General features: G+C 43.3%; 1 protein-coding gene across 4 annotated transcripts in view; it reads right to left on the reverse strand.

Annotated features, from left to right (window-relative positions):
- Positions 1-3,490: 3,490 nt before the first annotated feature.
- Positions 3,491-19,487, reverse strand: part of KIAA0232 (KIAA0232 ortholog) — a 116,545-nt gene continuing 100,548 nt past the window's right edge. For all 4 annotated transcript variants that reach the window (XM_030565392.1, XM_030565389.1, XM_030565390.1 and 1 more), the window contains 3 exons: positions 11,411-11,519; positions 7,090-7,187; positions 3,491-6,130 (listed from right to left, as the gene is read on the reverse strand). In XM_030565392.1, coding sequence (XP_030421252.1) covers positions 5,951-6,130; positions 7,090-7,187; positions 11,411-11,519 — 387 coding nt within the window. In that variant the 3' untranslated portion in view covers positions 3,491-5,950. The remainder of the gene's footprint in view (positions 6,131-7,089; positions 7,188-11,410; positions 11,520-19,487) is intronic.

Here is a 19,487-nt window from a genome sequence, read left to right on the forward strand (position 1 = left end):
TGCTAGTGAATGCGGAGGGGCTCCCTTTCCCCAAGCGACACGGCTAGGACCGGAAGGAAGTAGAGCGGGAGGCTCATGGCCCCCCGCTAATCTGCCAGGCCACTCTAGGAGTGTGGGGCCCTCAAAAGTGCCCCTCCACAGCTCCTGCCCCCCAGACCTGGGGAGGGGGGAGAGCCCCGACCGCCCCCGAGACCTTCTGCCACTTATCGAACCCTTCAGCCCCAGCCTGGACCGGCACCCTTAGCACACTGCTCAGAGCAGCGTGTCAGAGCTTTACCGCCTTGTATGCAAACCCGCCTTACATCGGGTTGCATTATATCGGGGTAGAGGTGTACTTATTTCATAGGTGGGATAGGCTCTCTACTACTACTGTGGGTCTCTCTGCCCACCCTTTCCCTGGAGTCTCTGAGGTTCCTTTTGCAGTCTTTTTCCTCCTTCCTTTATCACGGAAGGGTTGAAGGGAGAATGAACTGTATTCAGTCTCCAATGCACACAGCGCCCTCTGCAGAGAAGAGCAGGAAGCGATGCAACATCAATTACTTCTGCCTCTACAACTTGTGCTAAATTGGGATGAGCTTTGCCAGTGACCTCACCAATGAGAGGAAACAAAGTAGGCTGTGGGGAGGACAGTCAGGAGGGTGAGCCGCTCCCTAGCTAGCTTTCCAGCAAATGAAAGAGCTGAGCATTCCTAGCTCTTTGTTTACCCAGCAAGTGGGATGCCCAACTGGCAAGTGCCTTAGAATTACCCTCCTGCTCAATAGGCCGAGATAACATCCTTACACTCTTTGTAAAGCAGTTTTGAAATTTTCAGCGAAAGGTGTCTCACATACAAATTATGAATTATACTAAAGGGACACACAGATGTCTTCCTGGGATTACATCAATTCTTCTAGACATTTGTCTAGTTTAATCACAGGGTACATGAAAAGCACTAGCAAAGTCTGTACAAATTAAAATTTCATACGATTACTTGTTTATATTGCTCTATATACCATACACCCAAATGGAAGTACAATATTTATATTCATAGATTCTAGGACTGGAAGGGACCTCAAGAGGTAATCGAGTCTAGTCCCCCAGTTGATTAATTTTATTACATGGTAAAAATGAGAAAGTAAGCAATTTTTCAGTAGTAGTAGTAGTGTGTTGTGACACTTCTGTATTTTGTCTGATTTTGTAAGCAAGTGAGGTGAAACTTGGGGTATGCAAGACAAATCAGACTCCTGAAGGGGGTACACTAGTCTGGAAAGGTTGAGACAAAAGTAAACAAGCTAAAGACATCCAAAAGCTGGAGGGAATGGAGCAATGGTCAAACTCATTCACTGGACTTGGCTTTTAAGGATCACTGCTTGTACTGTGTACAGTACAGTACTGCTTGTACTGATTTGGTCCCGTGGATCAGAAGGTACTTTCCAAAAACCCTTTCCTGTTGACAAAGGCATTTGGTATAAAGATTATACTGAGAACAATTTCTCTGACATTTCTAAAGGGAAGAAGGAATTCCACACAATTCTTAAGAGCAACTAATAGTTAAGCATCAGCACAGTTGTTTACTGAAAAAAGTCTTCTTTGCAGCTAAAGACTATTACAGCTGATGGGAGTGCACATTAAAGTCAATTATAACCAGATGGACCTGACTCGGCACTAAAATGACTAATAGAACTTGCTGTCCATGCAAAATAGAGGTGTTGCTTGTATCACATACTGGAAGAGGAAGTTTGAGAAATCTGTAGTAACCATTCAAATATCATGCTCAAAAGGCCTGGTTGACCAGTTTAATCCGTTTAACAAAACTCTATCACCACAAAAAGAAAATGAACTATTTTTCTAAAACAGTTAATGTCTGAAATTATTAGGATTAGAATTTCAATTTGGAAATTATTGCAACCTTTGAAATTAGAGGTAAATGTTGCTAGATGTGTGCAAGGATTTAGCTATATCCTGGACATTGACTTTAGTGGACCTTCATACAGATAAATCTGTGGAAATTGTTTGGAACTCTCTCTCTGAAGTATATGTATTTCCAATACTCAACCTGTTGATTTTGTGGCCTCCACAGATTATACCACAATCATCCTTCCAAGAAATGAAATTTAAGAACAGAGTTACAATTGTTTTCATCTCTATGGATTTAGGCAATTGAGAAAAATGACCAAGACACTGGAACTCTGCAAAACAGGTACCATCAATTAAATACTTTTGTCTATGAAATTTTGTACAGATGTGTGTCACATACCTGTGTATTTTTGTACTATTTCCATACTGTCTAGTCCAGGGGTCCCCACTGTGGTGCCTGTGGGCACCATGGCGCCTGCCAGGGCATTTATGTGCGCCCACCTAGTGCCCAGCAGGGGAGAGAAGCCGCGGCACCATGCCTGCTGGGGACAGAGAACTCCGGAGCTGCAGGCTGCGGGTGCCAGTGTTCTGTCCTTCCGGATCCTCTCTGCACTGCCCAGAACTGGTGCCAAAAAAGCCCAAAACACAATAACAAAACAAAAAAAACCCCAAACCACTCCGACTGCAGAATGGACAGAATGCTGCCCTGTAGCATGTGGTGCCTGGAGCCTGCCCTGTATGTGAGTAATTGTTGACACTCACCATACTCTTCTGAAAACATGAATGTGCTACTGGCCACAAAAAGGTTGGGCACCACTGGTCTAGTTCATGAAAGTCAGACTCATTCTGTGTGGAGGGCCAAGTTACACTTTTCATTATGCTGTGTGTGTTAGAGCTGCTGTTAGAATTTAGGGCATATAATACCTATCATCTACAGAAGATTTCCTACTGAAATCAGTGAAAATGAAGCCATTTAGCTTACGTGTCTAACTATGGATATATAGAGACTTCAGATATCAATTTAAAAAAAAATCCTAGCTATGCAGTTCAAGATGATACAAAAGAGAAGTTTCTACTTCACTTTCAGGCACTTGGTTAAGATTAGTGGTTTTCAAAAAGCAAGAATCATATTCACAGTAGTTCTACAAATCAAATCTATTCTGAGTCTGAATGGCTGAGTTTAGGTTGGGGGAAGAATGCTATGCAAAAAATTCTCTCTCAATCTCACTGATCAGAGAGGTTAGATTAGTGTTCCCCAGTTGATTATTCTTATTAATTCTCTTTGTAGTGATCCAGTATCTTCTCTCAATAACAGGTTTCTGAGTCTTTTAAATCTAAGGGTATGAAGTTTTCTACAATAGTAATTAGGCAGGAATTCTGATGTGTGCTCACCTCTTCTCAAATGTTTTTTTTCCTAAGAGAAGTTCAAGGGTCCAAAGATTTCAATGACACATGCAGTGCATATTTGTCTCAATTAGACTAAAACACAAGGGAAGAGCAGAAAGACATATAGCAATGGAAAGAGTCATGTTAGATATCGGCACTCTGTATCCTCTACCTCAAAATATTTAATTACTAAGTGTTGTATGTTCAAATTTGAATGAGAATTATATATCTTAACTAAAGCAAAAAGAATACACACAGGCCATCCGACTGTCCTTTTATATTTTTATTCGGTGTTAAGTAACCCCACAAGAAAACAAAATCAGTTACTCTGGTGTACATGAAATCAGAACAAATACAACCACTTGAAGCAAAAAACAGTAGAAACAAATTTCAGCCCAGGAATGGAAAACTGATATTTCAGTGCTATGGATATGCAATGCGCTTCATACCACAGTGCAGTTCAGCGTTTGCCAACCTTTAATGCTTTTTTGTGTCTCTATCCATACAGAAAAACTAAAAACCACACCTCAACTCTCTCACTGAAAGCTTCAGAGCTTTAGCCATTAAACTATGAAAACAAGTACAGACAATTTGTTATTGCCCAAGCTCATTTATATACCATTTTATTTTCCCCCGAAGGTGCTGGAATATTACACCACAATGTAACTAAAGTCAACACCTTTGTTGTTTTTGAGCCCTTTCTTACTAAAAAAGCAGCTCTATCCAAAATAAACTGAGCTAAAGATTGTGTTTGAAATATGTCCGTTTGGTCATTTTTTATTCGAGAATGAAGCTCAAATCCATTCTTCCTTGTAGTGATTCGAGGAATTTACATGTTATGTTCATTTTTACTTTTACGTTTACAGATAGTTTTCAGTGCAGGTGCTACACAACCTCTTAAGGAAGCTCCAGAAGAAAGTAAAATACATAAAAACCTATCAAAAATCTGCAAATAAATAAAAATTTTTAAAAAATTTAAAGTGTCAAAAGATTTGTTGTATGACTATAAACCCTAAGATAATGTAGTTTAATAGCAGGATCAGAAAATTTTTCCTGGTAAGAACAAACAAAGCCAATTAAGTAAGGGTTTCAACAAAAAGGATACATACAGCCTTCCATGGCTTTATAACCACAGATCTTAATTTTTGTACTATCAATTAAGAAAAGGCAACAAAACCCAATTATTCAATTCACTTCCCTGCCACAGAACATATTTCAAAGCCAGTTCAGAACACATTTCGAACAGCTATAATTCTTAGGAGTTTTTATTGCCTGTCAAAATTAACGGTTAAGCTTTTTCAAGTCAGTACTAGACTGTCTGCACTTCCTGCTGTTATAGACATGCTGCTATTGTATAGATTAGTTTTTTTTAAAAACATAGTTGGTAAAAACTTAGGATGTTTAGTTTTGCAAATATTGCTCCTCCTGTCTTATAAATTTTGCATAATGTGTTAAAAAGCACAAGGAGCTGATAGTCTTGTACAGATGCAACTTGATGATGTATTGACTTTCTAGGTTAACAAAATAAAATTTAAAAGCAAGTCACATAAAGCAACAATCACTACTGCAATCACACATGTATGTTGTAAGTCATCGCTTCCCGCCCTCCCCGCCCTCCCACCCACCACACACATAACTTGCCCCTAACATTCTCTCAGGAACACAAAATGAACTACGAGATTTACTAAATTACAGCCACAACAGCAGCTAACTGCAGCAGCCACAGGATTTCTTTCAAGTGAAGCACTGACCTTTTGCATATAAAACACTGAACATTCTGAGCATTTTAGATAGTTTTAGTCATCAGGCTCAAATTCAATATAGGATGCATTTGCAGGTTACACTAATGCAATCATTTGCAACAAGACAAAATCCTTATTACTTGTTACAAAGTTTACAACAATACCCACATAACCCCAGTGGTTTGGGGGTGGGGAGGGGTTTGGTGTTTTTTTTAAATACTTCTACCTTATAATGGCAAGTCACTAAAAAGGACAAAAAAAAAAAAAGGAAGAGAAGAAAACCCACATTGCCTCCATACCTACAAAAATCCTTGGCTTCTCCAGTTAGCAAGAAGACTACAAACCATAGCATTTTCAGTGTTGGTTTGCAGGATGGGGGGAGGGAGGGGAAAATCATAGGATAGAAAACACAGTTTCTGTAAGTCTCTAAAGCACAACCCTGTTGTTCCTACTTCAAAGTTATGAGATTTACTGAATGAAGACTGGACAAGTCATTCATGCTTTTCTCCTGCATTCAGAAAGGCACTGATAGATTACAGTGTTTAGTATTTATCTCCCAGTTCTCAAAGAACAAATCCTAAATGTGCCAAAAGCTAAAGTCTGAACAGCAGAAGTAGTTGTAGACACTGCAATGCTAATAAGATAGTAATAGTGGTAGGGCTACAGTTACGAACAATAATAACTGCAGTTAAGATGCAAAAAAGCAGTGGTACCACTAAGACAAGCACATGCACATCCATTCTTGATTTGACAACACAATCTAGTCTAGTTCAAATAGCCAAGAATTTAACAGTTTGGAGAAAGTAAAATATTCAACAGGACAGATGTCCCTAACTATAAAATAAGCAAGAAGAGAAAGATAAATACATATCTGAATCCGTTAACTGAAGAGGAAACTCAAGTTGTTGTTTTAGAGCTACAGACCCTCAGGAAGGACAGTTTTCCATCTCATGTTACTTTTAAATCATTTGTTGTATTCTGGAGTTTTATAGGTGAGTTCGAGAAAAAAGCTCCTCCTCACAAGGATCAGCCCATTCACTTCCACCTTCTGAAGCTGTCTCTTCAGAGCTGGAGCTATCACTGGAGTATATTTTCTTCCTGAAGCCATTTGGTTTTGCTCCAGAATTTCTACCATCTGTACACCTTGCTTCATGAACAGAAGAAACCTAAGGATTTAAATTGATAATTTATTTGGTACAGTGGGAAACAGAACAGATTTGTCTATTTATAAGCCGGCAGATTTTATAATGATTTATTTTGGGGGTTGGGGCAAGATGCCACAGTTATTCAGAGTTACAGTTCTCACTTCCCCTCTCTAACAGACATGAATAGGTAGGGTTGGGCTGTGATGACAAGTCCACATTCAGGAAAGCATTTTTCTCACCCATCTTTTCGTTCAATGTCTTCCATTTCTGACTTTCTTGCCAATTTCTGAACCACATTTGTAATTCTGAGTACATTATTATCACTGCTAACTGAAGAGTAACTCTCCAAGTCATTCCCAAATCCTAAAGTGTCACATCATGCTAGTTTGTCTGCATCACGCCGCACTTCTGGAAACAAATCGTATTTGCAGCTGCATCAATGATTTTACAGGAGTATGTTGAGTGCAAAATCTAGATGCTAGCAGCACTATACAATATACCCTGCTGGGCAATTCACTAAGTAGAGGTGTATCCAAGCTATCATTCTTGGCAAAAGTGAAGTGTAGCAATAACTGGGACAAAAGGCATTTTCTCCTACTGCAGAAGTAGCATTCACTTTAAAGCAGCAGTTTGTCAGTTATGAGAAGAACACAAAGTTCAGACATTTTGTTAACTCCCCTAACAGCTGGCTCTGTGTGGTTTACAGGAGCACATTATCCCACCCTAGGTAAGCTCTGTGAAGAAAAAATACAGCACTCTTCCAGCACATCTGACCAATCGATTCACAATCAGCCCAGAGGGCTTACATTCCACACTCCTGGCCAAAAGACAGGTAAGCATGGTGAGGGGTTTGCGAAAAACGCCAGGACAAGAAAGTGGCTTCAAAATGAAAATGTGGAGAGTCAGAATTTGTAGTCTGGAATATAACTGGGGCCAGCCACAAAGCCTGTGATGACAGAGGATAAAAATAAATCACTCACCATATTAAAATCTAAAAGATGTTCTTCATTGTTGGGAACTTCCTTTACATCCAGGTATTCTCCCACACCATTCTCTCCCTTGGCATTTGTGTAACATTCTTAAGATGTTTTTGTTTCAGAGTGGAGGAGACAAAAAAGGAAGAGGAAAATCTCATTCAGAAACAAGGTTATCTACATTTCACTAAAATGTATAACATCTAATAAGTTTTCTTCAGATTTATTTCAGGGTAAATTAGGTCGATTTTATAGAAGTTGTTTGCGTATGTCCACACTAAGCGCATTAAGTCGGCCGAGTGCATCCTCACTATTGTGGCTAGCATCGACTTACGGAGCAGTGCATCCCACAGTCTCCGCTGCCCGTTAGAATACTGGGTTAAGTTCCCAATGCCTGATGGGGCAAAAATATTGTTGCGGGTGCTTTTGGGTACATGTCGTCAGTCGCTCCTCCCTCCGTGAAAGCAATGTCAGACAATCGTTTCGTGCCAGACACCAGGGCGATTAGAAGAGCACAGCAAAGCGCTGCACTTCAGAGACGCTTTGAAAACCAGTTTCATGACTGGCCAGGTTATGGAATGAGAGTTGTATATTTTTCTCCTTGATGCAAACCTGCCCCCTTTGTTGATTTTAATTCCCTGTAAGCCAACCACTCTCCCCCCTTCAAAATAAAGTAACTATTGTTTTGAAACCATGCATTCTTTATTAATTAAAAAAGAAGAAAAAAAAAAGATAATGGACTAGGTAGCCCAGATGGGGTGGGGGAGGAGGGAAGGACAAGGCCACATTGCTTATTGCAGCCACACTAAAAATCAAACTGTTTGAATGACAGCCTTTTGTTGCTTAGGCCATCCTCTGCAGTGGAGTGGCTAGGTGCCCGGAGTCCCCTCCCCCACGCGTTCTTGGGCGGCTGGGTGAGGAGGCTATAGAACATGGGGAGGAGGGTAGGCAGTTATATGGTGGATGCAGCGGGGGTCTGTGCTCATGTTAACTTTATTGCATCTGTAACAGACGCTTGATCATGTCCGTTTGCTCCCCTATTAGCCTCAGCATTGCATCCTGCCTCCGCTCTTGGTGCTCACTTAATTCTTTCCTGGCCTCTGCCAATGAATGCCTCCGTGCATTAAGCCATGCCCTATCAGTGTGGGAGGACTGCATGAGCTCGGAAATCATGTCATCACAAGTGTGTTTTTTCGCCTTCTAATCTGCGATAACCTCACGGACAGAGATGATAGGGGGAGCGTAGAAACATTCTACGCTCTATGATTCTGGGGGGACTGCATGGCCGCCTGTGCTGCTGAGTTCGCCACGCTGACCAAACAGGAAATTAAATTTAAAAGTTCCCAGGGCTTTCCTGTGTACCTGGCTAGTGCATCGGAGTTCAAAGTGCTGTCCACAACAGAGCACTCTGGGATAGCTCCCGGAGGCCAATACCGTTGATTTGCATCCGCACTGCCCCAAATTCGATCCAGCAAAGTTGATTTTAGAGCTACTCCCCTCGCTGGGGAGGAGTACAGAATTTTAAGAGCCTTTAAGTCAATGGAACGGAGTTGGTTGTGTGGTCGCATTCACTTTTAAATCGACCTAATGCAGCTAAATTCGACCTAACCATATAGTGTAGACCAGGCCTAAGTTGTGTGTTAACTGAAAGGTTCTGGTTTGACAGCTTTAAACAAGAAGTACAATGCAAGTTTCTCCTCACCAGAGTGCCCTCAAACCTCATCTCAAAGGGACACCACTACATTAAAAAAATATAAGTTAATGGAACAGTAGTTTTGCCATTGACTTAGGAAGCAGGATTTCACGCATATTTTCTATGCCTTCCCCCTTCCTCAGATTAAATACATTCTACCACTAAAGTTGGTATGACAGCTCACCAGAAGGTGGTAGTGAAAAATAGGTCAATTTCACTCAGTGGAATGATGGGAGTTACCAAGTATACAGCTAGAGATTTTTCCAAAAATATTTATGTTAACACAATTACACTAATATATTTTGAAAATATTTTGAACTCTAGACAGATTGATACCATCTTCAAACAAATTGAAAAGGAGTCTGTGACTATAACTTGTACTAGCAAAGGTTGCTTAATGGAGTTCTCAGCTAGTGATGGTCCAAATGTAGCTGCATTAGTTAGTATGTGTACGATGCTGTAGCACAGTGTAGTTCAAGATTAAGATTGTTGTGTTATCTGACCGTTTGCCTAACTCCATTTATTTGCTGTTATGCAATAATTCTGTAGTTATACTGAAATGTGACTTTTTACTACTGGGCACTGAACATCTGAAATGAGTAACTTAATGTTTTAGAATAAATAAAAATTCGTATGCAGTGTTGTTGTAGCCGTGTCGGTCCCAGGATATCTGAGAGACAAGATGCCTCTCTCACCAATAGAAGTTGGTCCATTAAAAGATGTTAACTCACCAACCGTCTCTCTCTAAAATAACTTGTGCATTCTACAAGTAATATATAGTAATATTTGGTAATTAATATTGAACAATTAACCAAATTACTTAGTATTGTTTTTCTAACTTCTTATAAGAAGTCTAATAAAATGTTAGATAATTTGATTTCTAAGCAATTCAGCTACATAGTGTTTAAAAATGAGACATTACTAAGAATTACTAAATATAATTAAAAAATACAGAATGAATACATTCTCTTACCACTCCTAAGAAATTAAATAATAAATGTAAAGTATTTAGAGAGTATTTTTTTTAGTACTAACAATGGGAAAGTAGTTCAGTCTCCAGGACTATTTCAATCACTTAATTTCTCTCCTGCACATGCCAATTAATGCCAATTGTGCTGGTGCTTTATGAGATGTCAGATTGATGTCAAATTCCCAGATTGACCTCCTGAGGTCCCTTCCAACCCTGATATTCTATGATTCTATGTCAACATTCCTACAGGAGGAACAAAAACCCAAATTCTCTCACATGTCATTAAACATCCATTATGGTCTCCTTGATGTACAAGTCATCTACAGCCCCAACCCCATCGTCTTGAGAAAATGCTTTCCCCTAATCAGGGAATGGATCCTTTATAGAACAAGTATTTGCACTAGGCACCTGCCAACAGGAGGTCCCATTATCTGTTTGGCAGCCTCCTAACCCCAACATCCTGTCAAATTCCCAGATTGTTAACCATTCCTTCCCCAATTCATCAATTCCAAGGCCAAACAGCACTATTGTGATCATCTACTCTGAATTTCTTTATAACACAGGCCATATAACTTCTGCAAAACAGTTCCTAAAGCATGACTTTTAGAAAAACATCCAATCTTGATTTAAAAATAGTCAGTGATGGAAAATCCACCACAACCCTTTGTAAATTGTTCCAATCGTTAATTACTATCACCATTAAAAAATGATACCTTATTTACACCTTAATGGTAGCCAAAATCAAATCCAGTCCCCAATAGGAGAGCTGTACCACCCTTTCCTTGAATAACCTATTTGATATGCAATTTCATGAAGGGCAATCGATCAGTAACCTTTCCCCTCCAACCATAAGTCAACAAAGGACTTGTGGCCCTACTGCCAGACCCTCCGCTGCAGCATCTCAGGCCAAGTTACAATTACTCCCTTGACAACTAACTTTCTCTATTGTGGCCTCTACTACTACTTCCCCAAATACTCAAACAATTTAGTCCACAATAAGTACAACTGACTATTAGGCAATCTCAAACTGGATCCAAAGTTTATTTGAAATTTTAGAGCAAAGAAAAAAAAAAGGCTGAACTTATTAAAAACCAGTCCGACAATTTATTACAAATGTACCCAGTCTGACAAATGTACCAAAATTTAGTGAAGTGCTTTCAAAGTCACATATGTTAAAGGGATCGTATCAGGTCAATTTTGGCCCCAAATTTAAGTTTTTCTAAAGACAAGTTCTTACAGATCAAAGGCCTTCAAGGAATCCCTTTTTTTGTTTTTTAACACGCATTCCCCTTTGTGTGAGCAATCCAAACATTGCAACACTGTGTTAATATAACTAGAAAATAAATAGAAAAAGAAGTGAAGCTGACTCATCTATTTTATAGTCCAACGTGAGAAAAAAAAGGCAAAAAGTGAACTGGCATAACATTTAGAAAAAAATTTTTTTTAAATATTTTCATTTTAAATAAATCTAAAGTTATCAGTGATATGGATAAGCAGATGTTTATTAAAAATGTGATTTAATCTGACCATGCCGCTGTTATCCCCCAAATTAGCATTTATAATAAAAACTAATTAATGTTATATATAGCTGGTAGTTTTATTTCTGGTCATCTGTAAAGTTAGCAATTTTAACACAGTTAGTTCAGTAATAGATGTCTTCTTACCGTCACACTGTGATGCAGGAAAGAGTGGCGAATAGAGTGCCTTTTCCCACCAGGACTGCTTTTCCTGGCTGCCACTCGTTGTCTGCAGATCAGCGTTCAATATAGGAAACTGTTTAGACAATAACCATACATTAGTATCCCATAAATAACAATGCACTCTGACACTCAAGGGCAAAGGGTCTCTCTTGAAAACAATCTGGCAACCTATGGAAATAATATGGTACAATTTCTAATTATAATGGAAAAGGGTTCTGAGCGTACATTTACAAAACAGCACTTACAGTACTTGTGGTGGAGATGCTCTAAGCTCACAGGAAAGAGCTCTTCTCGTGGCTTAATAATTCCTGCCTCTGAGAGATGGTAACTATGTCAGTGGGAGAAGCTCTGTTATCGACATAGCACTGTCTACACAGGTAATTTATGTCACTCAGTTGTGTGGATTATTCACACCCCTGAGCGATGCAACTTATACCCCAGTAACCTGTAGTGTTGACAAGATCTTAGCCTCCTAATGTTTGCTCTCTAATACCCTCTGAAAGTGGATGTAGCAATAGTGCCATCATTTGGATACATTGAAGGAAATCTAGATTGTTAAGGAGTTAATTACTGACAGTTTGGTCATAAAACAATGACTCCATCTTTCTTTTAAAAAAAAAAGTTATATCATGTTTTAAAAAATCTTGATTCATTAATAAAATGTCACAAATTTTATTTTTGAATTCTAATGCTTCATTTATGTTTGTCACAAACTAGTTCCTGCAACACTAATGCACATGGCTGAGATACTGAAAGCTTGCCACAATAGGCATGACTCTGCAATTCAGTAATCAGATTTGTGGTAACAGCATTTGTATTTTGTGCCAGCTTGTGAATCTTATGAAATGCCTTTTAAAGAAGTTAGCCTGTGTGTTTTTTGTATGAGCCATACTGCAAACATCAACACTGGCTCAACGTCCAACTTCCGCTTTTATGTAAAGCTGAAGATCATGAAATAGGGAAAAAATTCATTAACATGAAAAAGTTGCTCTGTTCAGCCTTTAACTGAAAAAAGGTAACACCAGTAAGTGGTAATTACAAATTTGGACCCTAATCCTGAAAAAAGCAGTTACCCACCTCTCCTGTTGTTCTTTGAGACGTGCTGTTCATGTCCATTCTATGTCCGGTGTCTGTGCTCGCCGCATGTACCGGTGCCGGAAGTCTTTCCCCCCGTGGTATCCGAAGGGCCGGCTCTTACACTCTCTGGAGTCGCACACATATGCACTGGTATAAGGGGCCCTTCAGTTCTCCCCATCGGAATTCCGATAAAGGGGAAGAAGAGCGGGTCATGGAAGGATATGAGCAACACATCTCAAAGAACAGTTACAAGATACAGGTAACCATTTTTTCTTCTTTGAGTGCTTGCACCTGTCCAGTCCACGTCAGGTGACTTGCAAGCAGTGCCTCTGGAGGTTAGCCAGGAGTTCATGGATAGGTCGATTGCAACACCGCTCTGCCAAAGCCAGTGTCATCTCAGGCCTTTTGAGTGATGGCATAGTGTGTCATGAAAGTATGGACAGTTGACCATGTTGTGGCCCTGCAGATGTCCCGGACTGGAACATGGGCCAGGAATGCTGCTGAGGAACCTGTGCTCTTGTTGTATGAGCTGTCATTACTGGAGAAGGTGTAACCTTTGCCTGCTCATGGGTGGAGATCCAGGATAAAATATTCTGAGATGACACCAGGAGTCCCTTCATCCTGTCAGCTTCTGCAATGAAAAGCTGAGATGAGCTACAGAAGGGCTTGGTTCACTCAAGGTAGAAAGCCAGGGCATGTCCAACATCCAGAGCATGTAGATGTCTCTCCTCAGAGTTCTATAGCTTTGAGAAGAACACTGGCAGGAGGATATCCCGATTGACATGAAACTGCAATATCACCTTCGGCATGAAGGCTGGGTGGAGGCGCAGCTGAACCATGTCCTTACAAAACACTGTGTAAGGGGGTTCTGAGATTAAAGATTTGATCTCAGAGACCTGTCTCGCAGAAGTGATTGCTACAAGGAAAGGACCAGTGGAGTCTTTCCAGACCCTTGAGAAATCTGATTGTCATTGCATGCAAGAAGACTGATCTGCTCCAGATGTGAGAGTGGAAGGCTGATATGGCTGCTGCCAGGTGTACCCTGATCGACGAGAGTGCCAAACCTTGGTGCTTTAGATGGAACAGATATTCTAGGATGGATTGTAAAGATGACTGAAATGGAGAAAGGTTCCATTCCGACACCCAGCAAGTGAAGCACTTCCACTTAGCCAGGTAAGTAGCCCTCGTAGAGGGTTTCCTGCTTTCTAAAAGAACATGTTGGACCTGTCTGGAGCAAGCCTGTTCCTCGAGGCTTAGCCATGCAGTATTCATGCTGCCAGGTGCAGGGAGGCAAGGTTCAGGTGCAGCAGTGGTCTGTGGTCCTGCGAGAGCAGGTTCAGGCGGTTTGGAAGCATCCACAAGCACGCCAAGCCAGGGTTATCATGATGATGACTCATGGCCTTGTCCCTCTTGATCTTCATAAGAACCTTGTTGATGATAGGCTTTGGTGGAAAGGCATCCATCAGGTTGCATATCCATAACAGGAGAAAGGGACTGAAAGCGAGCCCTTGTTGAGGCCGGGCAGAGAACAATGCTAATGACATTTTCTGTTTTGTTTGGTAGTGAATAGGTCCACCTGGGGAGTTCCCCCCTTCTGGAAGGTGTTCCAGTGACATCCAGATAGAGGACCATTTGTGGTGTGAGGAGGACGACCAGTTGCAGCAACCTGCTAAAGTGTTCAAGACCCCCAGGAGATGAGAGGCTTATAGATGGACATGCTGGATACAGAACAAAGGGCTTTCTTGGCAGAGAGCTGATGACTGTGCTCCCCCTTGCTTGTTGACACAGAACATTGATACTGTGTTGTCCACCAATACCGGCACTACTTTGCCCGACAGCTGGGGAAAGAACACTTCGCAAGCCAGACGGGTGGCTCTGAGTTCCCTCACGTTTATACATAACAGCAGCTCCTCTTGAGACCAGTCTTGAGACTGGGTCCTGAGTGTACGGAGGTGGACTGCCCACCGCAAGTCCAAGGCATCCAACACCAGGGACATGGAGTTGCAAATGGAACCCCTTCTGTCACATGGTGTGGGTTCGACCACCATGCTAAGGAGGTAAGAATTTGCGGTGGTTTTATGAGGACCATGTCCAAGTGATGTTTGGCTACAGAGTAGACCGATGCCAGCCAAATCTGTAGGGGTCTAAGACATAGCTTTGCGTGCTGTACATAGGTGTACCCTGCTATGTGCCCTAGCAGTCTGAGGCATAGTTGGGCTGTGGTGAGTCATGACTTGGGCAATCAGATCTGACATCGCCAAGTATCTTGCTTCTGGTAGGAAAGCTCTGGCTCGGGCAGAGTCAAGAACTGCTTTGATAAACTCCATTCTTTATACTGGGACTAGTGTTGATTTTTGTTCATTTATCAACAGGCCCGGAACTTGGTAGGTGTCTCATACTACTATGACACTGTGTTGGACTTGTGGCCTCAAATGACTCGATGAGCCAATTGTCAAGATACAGGTAGATCTGAATACCCCGATGTCTGAGGTAGGTTGCAACTACTACCATATATTTTGTAAACACTCTTGGTGCTGATGCTAGACCAAATGGGAGCACTGCAAACTGGTAGCAAGTCCTTCCAACCACAAACCGTAGAAACCTTCTGTTGCCACGGAACATAGAAACAGTGGACGTATGCATCCTTTAAGTCAAGGGAGGCATACCAGTTTCCAGGATCCAGGGAAGGGATAATGGAGCCCAGAGATACCATGCCGAACTTCAACTTCTTGAGACATTTGCTGAGGCCTTGTAAGCCCAAGATAGGTCACAGACCCTCTTTGGCCTTCGATCTCAGGAAGTAGCAGGAGTAAAAGCTTTTCCCTCTCAGTTCTTTGGGCATTTCCTCTACAGCCCCCACCCATAAGAGGGCATGCACCTCCTAGAGAAGCAGTTACTCGTGAAAAAAATCCCTGAAGAGGGAAAGGCACATGGGGTGGGAAGGAGGAATGGAAATAAACTGGAGGGTATACCCCCCATTGCCACAGTGCTGAGCACCCACTGGTCTGATATTATAATAGTCCAAGCAAGGAGGGTGGGCAATAGGCAGTCTGAAAATAAGAGGGGGGTTGGATCCTTGGTGTAGACTGGGAGGTTGCCCTTGGGCACATCCTCAGAATGCCTGCTTTTTCCCAGGAGGGTGGCAGCTGAAGCCTGATTGGGTCAATGTGGCTGACAGTTGGCCCTGGCGGTGCTTGTAGCCCTTGTCCTCCTTTCTATAGGGCTCAGCCCTGGCCTAGCCCCCAAACCTCTGAGGCTGTTGAAGCCTAAAATGCTTCCTTGAAGCTGTGGGAGGGTAAAGGTCAAGGAGCATAGTGGGCCCTAGAATCTTTTAGTCCACGCAGCCCATCAGTTTGTTCTGAAAATACAGCCGATCCATCTAAGGGGAAGTCCTGGATGGATTGCTAGACTTCCACGGACAGGCCAGGTGACTGCAGCCACGATGCCCATCTCATGGATACAGCCAATGCCCTTGTTCCAGCTGTTTAGTCGGCAGCATCTAAGGCTGCCTGGAGAGAGGCTCCGGCTACAGTCCTGCCTTGTCAAGTATGGCCAAGAACTTCTGTTTGGACTCCTGTGGCAGAGAGTGAGCAAACTTGGCCATAAAGTGCCACACACTGTAACCATATTGCCCCAGATAAACTTGGTGGTTCAATATGCTCAGTTTCCAAGCTGGCAGTCATCTTTTCTACCAAAAAGAACTAGACTCTGACTCCTTTTTAGGGGGGGTCAAACTGGTCGGACCTTGTCTCTCTCTCATTGGCCACTGTGACTACTAAGGACTGAGGGGAGGGATGAGAGTACAGATATTCAAAGCCCTTGACAGGGCATAGTACTTTCTGTGCACTTAGAAATAGGGGGTAGAGAAGATGGGGTCTACCATAAGGTCTTGACAAGTTTCACAACCCCCTCATGGACGGGAAGGGTGACCTTCAGTGGGGACGCTGCTGCCAAAATATTCAATAGGGCGTCAGTGAGCTCCTTTAGATCCTCTGCTTCTAAGCCCAAGTTTGAACCAACACGCTTTAGTTCTTGTGGAACTGTGGAACCAAGAGAGATGGTCCCACTGTCTCATCAGGTGAGGAAGAAGAGGCTAGAATGGGGGGAGGTACTAATTCCACTTCCCCAGTTGGGGCAGCCTTGTCCGAGGCTGCTGGAGGCACCTGGGTACCTTAGACCCATCCTTCATCTGAGTTGGGCGGTATACTGTTGCTGACCACCTTTCTGAGGCACCAGAGACTGAGCATTGTACCTGGTATTCCAGGGCAGGGAGGAACCCCCACAGATTCCAGAACTGCCAGGGTACAGGCCATTAGCCTTGTGGCCATGCGCTTGCTGACGGGCCTGGGGGAAAACCCGCTGGCAATGCAGGGTACACTTTGCTCTTGAGTACATCAATCTCCTCGCCCTCAGAGCAAGGGTCCTCCCTCAGTGACCAGGGCAGTGCTGCTGCCGTCTCCGCTTCCACACAGTATCGGGAGGGCTGGTGTTTAGTGCTTGGGGAGCAGTACAGGGGTTCCGTGGAGCGATGCTATGTGTCTGGCGACCAATGATAGTGCTCAGGGGATCAGCGGCAGCACTCCGGGGACCAGGGTGCACCTTTGGGACCACCACTGAGGGACTGGTGCCAGGAACTCAGCAAGCAGTATCGGGTCTCTGAAGATTGATTGCGTGGCTCTAGAGATCATTGATGAGACTCTAGTGACCGTCACGGTGCTGTGGGGATGGGAACTGCTGCAGGGGTCCCATCACCAGCTTACCTCTAGACAAGACCACCACCCACATTACCAATGGGAGGTCCTAGGATCTCTCTTCATAAGGTGTCAGTGTCACTGGCAAGGTAACAATGTCCATGACTGCTTGAAACGCCTCGGGCGTAGTCGGCACTGTCAGATGTCGGACACCCCTACTGCTCCCAGGGAGACAGGTCCTGGGAAATGCGTGGCAGTCTGCTGGGTGAGGCTGCTGCCTCACCAAGTTCTGGAGAAGACAAGCACCCCAGCATGGGTCTCAGCTTGTCTCCCATCTTTCCCTTGTGCGACACTGGGAAGCACCCTCTTCCTGTATGCTTCTTACGTCTCTTAGCAGGCACTGGAGACTGGGATGAGTGCCGTGAGGAGGTCGGTGGTGAAGGGGAATGCCTTACTGACGTTGATGTACTTGGCGCTAAGTGACTCCACCAGAAGTGCTCTAAGTCTGCTGTCCCACTCTTTCTTAATACGCTGTTTTAACCCTTTACAGATCCTGCATGTCACATATGTGGGTCTCTCCAAAGCACTGCAGCAGCTCTGGTGGGGATCACTGACAGGCACGGGCTTCTTGCAGAGCTTGACACCCAAAGGACCTGGGCATGCACTATCCCGGAGCTAAGTCCCTCAGGGGACTGACTATAACTTACACTGAAGTAACTATATACACTAAAATCACTACTGAAAACAGATACAAAAGACCACTGATATGGACGTTTCAGCACCATTACTGGCCGTAAAGAAGGAACGGGGGGGGGGGGGGGGAGGAGACAGGCCGGCAGTGCCCTTTATATTGGAGCATATGCACTCAACTTTAGAGGGTGCTAGAGCCGGCCCGACAGATACCACTGAGGGAAAAACTTCCAGCACTAGTGTATGTGGCAAGCACACGCATCTGACATGGAATGGACATGTGGAAACACTTGAAGAAGAATACTTACTACTGAGTGTATATTCCTACTGAAATCAACAGAACTACTCACACAACAAAGCGCTGTACTCAGAAGTGTCTGCAGGACCACATTCTTATGAATTTGTCATTAGATTCAGTAGTAATAGTAAATAAGAGAGACAAGGTGGATGAGGTAATTTTTTTTATTGGACCAAATTCTTCTTGGACGCAGAACTCTTCTTCAGGTCTGGGAAACGCAGTTAGGCCTTGTTTACACTAGAGAGTTTTGTTGACAGAAGCTGACAATCAAAAACTGGTATAATTACAACGCTTGTGCATGTTCATACTAAGCTCCCTCTGTTGGCAGAGCGCATCCACAGCTGGTGTTCTAGCATTGCCAGTGAGAGCAATGAACTATGGATAGCTATCCCATTGTGCTACTCGCCACATTTTGCAGCTAGAATTTGTGGGAAGATGGAGTGGATCGCAGTGAATCATGCGTACAGGCTCAGTGTCCCATGATGCTGTTCTTTCTGTCCCAGCATTCCCTGGGCTTCTGACTGCATTTTGTGGCATTTTTCAATGGCCTCTGTTTACTGCGCGCCCACCACCTCTGTTTGAAAGGATGGATCCCACACTACTCTCTACTGTTGTGGTTACTGTTATGAACACATTGCAGATGGTCATGCAGTATATCATAAGTAAGGCTACATTTTAGTCATGCAAAAAGAACAGGAGTACTTATGGCACCTTAGAGACTAACAAATTTATTTGAGCAAATTTGTTAGTCTCTAAGGTGCCACAAGTACTCCTTTTCTTTTTGTGGATACAGATTAACACGGCTGCTACTCTGAAACCTACTCTGAAACCTGTCATTTTAGTCACTGCTATTTTTAGTAAAAATCATGGACAGGTCATGGGCAGAAAACAAAAATTCATGGCCCATGACCTGTCCATGACTTGCGGAGGGCGTGACCTGGGATCTCTGCTGGTGCTGGGAGGGAGGGGAGAGGAAGAAGAGGACTGGCAGGCTCCCGGCCCAGCTCCTCGTGTTTCCCCGGAAGCAGCAACATGTCCCTCCCTCAACTCTTAGCTCTGCGTACTGTCCCCACTCCAAGCGCCAGCTCTGCAGCTCCCATTGGCCAGGAATCACGGCCAATGGGAGCTGTGGGGGCAGTGCCTGCGGGCAGAGGCAGTGCATGGGCCTAGGAGCTGAGGGAGGGACACGTTGCCACTTCTGGGGAGCCCCCTGAGGGAAGAGCCACCCAGAGCCCTCACCCCCTCCCACGCCCTCTCCCCAACTCCTGCTGCTGGAGGGGGGGGC

Source organism: Gopherus evgoodei, chromosome 5 (genome assembly GCF_007399415.2).
Source record: "Gopherus evgoodei ecotype Sinaloan lineage chromosome 5, rGopEvg1_v1.p, whole genome shotgun sequence".
NCBI classification, from domain to species: domain Eukaryota; kingdom Metazoa; phylum Chordata; order Testudines; family Testudinidae; genus Gopherus; species Gopherus evgoodei.